The sequence below is a fragment of the Carassius auratus genome, unplaced genomic scaffold (genome assembly GCF_003368295.1).
Source record: "Carassius auratus strain Wakin unplaced genomic scaffold, ASM336829v1 scaf_tig00215022, whole genome shotgun sequence".
Lineage (NCBI taxonomy): Eukaryota > Metazoa > Chordata > Actinopteri > Cypriniformes > Cyprinidae > Carassius > Carassius auratus.
The window spans coordinates 185746-191745 of NW_020527908.1; the positions used below are offsets into that span (position 1 = coordinate 185746).

At 36.3% G+C, this 6000-nt stretch overlaps 1 protein-coding gene across 1 annotated transcript in view; it reads left to right on the plus strand.

Annotated features, from left to right (window-relative positions):
- The window catches only part of LOC113093412 (GDNF family receptor alpha-2-like), a 69096-nt gene extending 63730 nt beyond the window's left edge, over positions 1-5366 (plus strand). Inside the window, exons 8-9 of the mRNA XM_026259201.1 lie at positions 2048-2092; positions 2797-5366. Coding sequence (XP_026114986.1) covers positions 2048-2092; positions 2797-2919 — 168 coding nt within the window. The 3' untranslated portion in view covers positions 2920-5366. The remainder of the gene's footprint in view (positions 1-2047; positions 2093-2796) is intronic.
- The last annotated feature ends 634 nt before the right edge of the window (positions 5367-6000 follow it).

Sequence of the window (6000 nt, forward strand, 5' to 3'; positions counted from 1 at the left end):
CAGTCATATCAAGTTTCTGCACATATGTGTGGTTATAACTCCATGTGATAATCATTTGATGAAAACACAAATAAAATGGACCAATCTTAAGAAAATGGCACATAATTGTTTAAGAATATACAACAAATTGTCTAATTTTCATCGACGTAGCCATGCCTGTATTGAAAATCAATATTATAAAAGACTTAAATACAAAGATCAAGCATCTTTTTGTGCTTGCTCAAACTAGTTTGGGGGTTGTTTATGAATAAGACATAGGGGTTTGCGGTGAAATCCCTCACACTCTTTAACAGCTCTTATAATGCACTTACTTTCACAACATCTTGAAATCACTCATTATAATAGTCCTTCATGCTTTTCCTTTTAATCAGGGGAGGAGAGATTAAGATCGATTCAGTCTCGGGTAAACAGTTTTGTGTGGAGAGAAGGCTGACTAAGGGAGCGGGACACAGCGGACACAAATTGAGGCACTAAATCCCAAAGGGATACAGTCTCTGCCTCCCGGACGTTGTATGTGTCATGTGGCCTTTGGGTTTTCTGGACTACAGCACCTGATTAAACCAACAGCTTTGTGAGAGGCAAACAGATACAGGGTGTTGCTGCAAGAATGCGATTTTAATTATAAAACGCTGAGAGGTGTTCTTGATATCTTTAGAAACAATTCAGCACCGAAACCAGGCATCGGCATTGTTCACATGCTATACTTCTGTCCTATCTTGAAGGTGTCTGGAGATGATATCATCTCCTCTAAGCCTCAGTGGTCTTATTGCAAATGCCAACCTGGCCGCGCAGATGTACTCCAGGCCTTGCTGAAAGGTCTCAGTCTTTATTCTAACGTAATTGAAAACAGATTTATTGGATTAGGGCGAGTCTGCATCTGTGCGAGTGCGCTAGTTCAATCCCACCCTTCTTTGTCATAAACAATACCACGGTGACGTCTTGACAAACAAGCTTTGATGACCTTGTTTGGGAGTGCAGAATTTTACAGTGTGCCATGCAGGAATAAATATATAGTTACATGAGTCAAAAGCAATGGAATGATTTTTACCTCCTTGTAAAAGCCTTCAAAAGTATGAGACCTTATGAGAATTCAGCCAATTAAAAGAAAATGGGCAAAAGCGATGGCTTAAAATAAAACAAAATATGTAGAATGGGACAATATGTATGGACAATCTGTATGGACTCTATCATACTATTGGCAGGAAATGTAAATTTTCTAGGTTTTAGTAAAAGCTGATACCATTAAATAATAATAATAATATGTTTTTTATATATATAATTTCACACATTTTGAACCAACTTTGTATTGTTACTTTGTCAGTTGTACAATGTGTACTCTTTTACATGCACCAAGATGTTGCATTATTTTTGTACTTTTTTTAATCTCACTGTATCTTAAAAATATATCATAAATTATAGCTTTTGTCATTATTTGTAATCAAAAAAGCGGAAGTAAAATCTTTTGACAGCTCCGGGGCTTTTGCGAAATGTAGATATTGCACTTCTGCAGTTTTCGTTTAGAATTGTTTATGCAGGGTGTGTACAAAAACAAAGGAAAGATGAAAAAAAGGAAAGAAATAAAGAAAAAAAATATATATAGCTGTAGCTAGCTGTAACAAAGATCCCTCTGACTTTTTCAGCTCTGCACAAAAAAAACGCATCTCTTTGAGCAGAAGCTTAAGAACTGAGTGAAATAATGACATATTTTGATTGATATTCCAGTAGTTCAGATAAATCATTCTGCATCAAGAGCCTCATCAGTCCGTTCATTACACTTCACAGATCTGTAGAAGAGTCTGTGTCTCTTGGAACTTTTCTGTCAGACATGTTACATTATTGGACTGGATCGCTATATTCTGGAGGTTCTAACCCCAAGAAATCTATAAAGAATAAAAGAGTGAGCCTGATAGCGCTTCACATAAGCCTCATTGTCAGATGATAGATAAGATAGACATGCATTACTGAGGGGTAATGTAGATCCCTCAAACAAGACAGTATCGTATTCTACTTAATTCCATATCTGAAGGATAACCTTATTTCCTTGCAGGAACTGGATTGCTATCCATCAAAAGACTACATCTGCGGAAGTGAGGTAAGAAGTGCACCCAGTGAGTTGGGGCATTATCTATAAGTATCTCTTCCTTGTGCATGAGAAAAAAAGGCTTGATGACTATTGCGTCCAGAGGCAAAGCACAACTGCATGACTTTATTGTAAATATGTTGTAATCATACATATCCAGTGTACAGACACTTGCTCAACATGTACTGCAAAAGCTTTAGGTCAATATTACAACACCTGTCCAGAAAACTGAGAAACATGTAAGAAATTATATTTAGCATAATTTAGATTTTCATCTTTCATCTAGATTTCTTTTGTATTCTGACATTGTTTTCATAATGATGATTATTAATAGTAATAATAATACAATAATATAAATTTGATTTACTGTAATAAATTAAAAGCTTTATTCATCGAATTGTAAGTTATGCAACAACAAAAAAACATGATGTTAGTATTTGTCAATATATGCTGTATATGTAGAAATAATGTCAGTTACATATAATATATCAAATAAATTTGCACTGTAGTAGTAGTAGTAGTATTCCAATAGCACACACACACACACACACACACACACACACATATATATATATATATATATATATAATATATGAGTGTGATACAATAATGTTTTCCAGCATGACCTGGAATTATTTTCATGAGGTTTGCATAGTATCTGGTGTTTCGTATAATCATAATACTAATATTATTTATATTGTTTTTTTTCCTGGCAGGTTCCTGGCAGTCCACCTAACACAAGAGTAGAGTACCCCAGAAATTCAAGTCCAGGCACAAAAGCCCTAACGGATGTTTTGATCCTCGGTCTATTGTTTGCTCTTGGAAACCTCGCTATATAGATCTACCTGAGCTTCGTAAGCCAGCGCAGTGAGGAAAAGGCTGATGGGAACCCCCTCATGATCATCTTCAGACCAAACTAATGCCTCTCTCCTCTACTGAGGCTTTCTTTCTTTCTTTCAAATAAACACCGAACAGAAAGAACACAGAGACTCATATTGAAAAGACTGCTGCATCCTTGCCATGGCCGAAAGAGAATGTTGCATACCAAATGAGCAAACGGCCAAGAAACAGATATTGCGTACTTAGCCGCTTGAGTCCAAAGTCTGGTGCCTGATTGGTGGACCTGCCACTTAAGGCACAGAGCTTTCCGATCTAGTGCACTACTTCCTGCCGCCCACACCACCTATAAAAAGGGCGTCTCGCAGCTCCCATCAGGCCTGAATTACCTGTTGTCTGGCACTGGATTACACCATCTCTGAGAGGCATTCTCCATCCCGGCCCAGTGCCCATTTATTGGATTTGCTACGCTCTTCTTTGACAGCTGCTTTAGCTTTCTCATTGCGATTATTCTCTTTTGGTTCTGTCTTTTTTCCTTCTTTTGTCCATCAGTCGAACAGGAGTAATTACTTTCCCGTGGTTCTTTTAAACGTGAAGTGTTTGAAGTTTAAATCTGTACCCTGTTGACACAGTGCGAGGTGGATGTCAAGGGCGCTCGTTCTATACTTAGTTTGACATATTTGAAAAAGGAAAGAATGTCGAGATGAAGTTGATGAAAATGTACCAATGGATCAACAGAAAAAGTAGATCTATACAAACGGCTTTTGTGTGGGTTTACAATGTCAATGGGCTGCCCACACATGTACAATTTTGTCTGTGAATATGAATGTGTTTCTTTCTAAAAGTACAGCTGTTGATTATTATGTGTTGTCTTTAACTGAATGATGACGAGACTCTAGAGAAAGCAGTGGGAGTGACAAGAGCTGTATGACTGAGGAAGACCTGGAGGTGCTCATTCCACAAATCATTATTAGTCATACCATAACTGATCACTGGTGAAATGGAGTTCTATACAAGAAAAACAAGGATGGCTAGCATTTTGGGACATTCATTGTCATGTGAATCATTGTGTGCAATTTATGATGTGGCCTTACTCTTTGTTTTTGTTTTTAGTTGCTGTGCAGAGAAGGTCGAGTTTTGATGTTCACAATGTTTCTAAAAATGGACTCACACCGATTCACAGGTTCAGTAAATGCACTAGATATTAACTCTCATAAACATTCCAAATACTAAAGTTATGAATAAAACAGACATTGGTATATATATTTGTATATACACCAATGTCTATATCAATGTAAAGTTCAAAACTATAAAGATTTATATATTGTGCCCTAGGCTTGTTACATACGTACCATTGCAAAGCAGATGATAAATAGGTTTTGTGTAAATATGGCACTAATGGGAAATGGAAACACATTAAAGATATGTCGTATCAGTGGGAATCTGTCCGTGAAAACATCAAAACATCAACAGGCAATTTTTTTTTCATTAAAAGATTATTCAATACTTTAAAGTACTAAGATTTATGAGTACTCTGAGATTGTTTCTTAAAGGATCCAATTATTTAATAATCAGCTCTATTTTACCAGATGCTCAAAAAAGAATTTCTTCTCATTTGGTGTGAATGTCCCTAAAATATGTTGAAACATCTGGATATATATACAGTATACACACACACAAACACACACACAATATATATTATTATTTTTTTTATTTATTTTTTTTAGGGGGCCATTATGTCAAAAGACAGGTTTGTCATTATTAAATGAGAACAAGCGCATATTAAACTGTTAAGAAAAAATATCCTGTTGCCAGACACTGACATTGCGATTCTTGCTTCGAAGTGATTTTCAAGGGAGGAAACAGAAGTAGTAGTAAAAAAAAATATGTGTGAATTCTCTGAAAGGTGCCAGTTTACATTTAGTCTTACAACCTTTTATCGAAAAGATAAAGTGATTTTGAATCTCACTGTACCTGAGCTGAAAGCATCGGCCATATGCTCCCCAAAAACAGCACTGAAAGAGTACATCAAAAAGGCCCACTGGGGTTTGGATAATGTTGTGATAGAAGTGCGACTATTGAGTTTGTGTGTAGCTTACATGTACAGTACGTTTGTGTATGAGATTTTTAGCTATGGTTGGGAGGGGAGGGGATTTGGTATCAAGTAGAGACCATTTGAATGACAAATGTAAGCTTCAGATGCAAAGAAATGAACTATGAAGAAGAGCAGCATTTCACAGAGACATTCATTGATGCTTTTGCTGTGTCACATGACTTTGATAAACCATCGTGATTTGATCACCTCTGGAATTAGCAGAACTCTGCATCATCTCATCACTGCTTTGATGTAAGGGTCACCTCCCTTTGTAGACTGCTGTGAGGTCCAGATATGCTAATGCTGTGCTTGTTTCCTGATCAATAAAGCCACTTCAGTTTTTACTGCTTTCCACATTTGTTATATAACTGTGTTACATCACTGTGTTGAGGACATCCACTATGAAAAAAAAAGTCATTTTGCAAATGTGATACTTATGATGATAGTTAAACTGGTCATGAACTGCCCTTTTTTTATTATTTTGTACTGTTCTCTGATGTCCACTTATAATGTTATCATGATTGTTCAAAAAATAACTTTGGAATCATTGGAACGCTATGTTTGAATAGGCATGACACATTGCAGACAGCCTTGTCTGACAGCCTACATCCTTCATAGATGGACGCAGCTGTGATTTAGGTTAAAAACACATAAATACAAAAGGTCTGTAATTACAGACAAAGGAATAGTAATCACGTAATAAAAACAGTTACTCACACTTTTGTAGTGCGACATTACTGTTGAATCCAATATGTTGGTACAGCATCGTCCTTTAGCTTCAATTTTTCAGAAAATCCTGCATGGAACTGTGACTTGTTTGTAAATTAATTTGTGGTAAAATGAAGGACCGAGTTCGTACTGGTACTTAAAGGTTAATGCTCTATTGTGTTTGAAAATACTGCACAAATACACTAATTCCTAAACAGCAGTGTTAACTAAACTAAACAAGAGATAATAACACATTTGCTAAAGCAACCATGTCATTTTA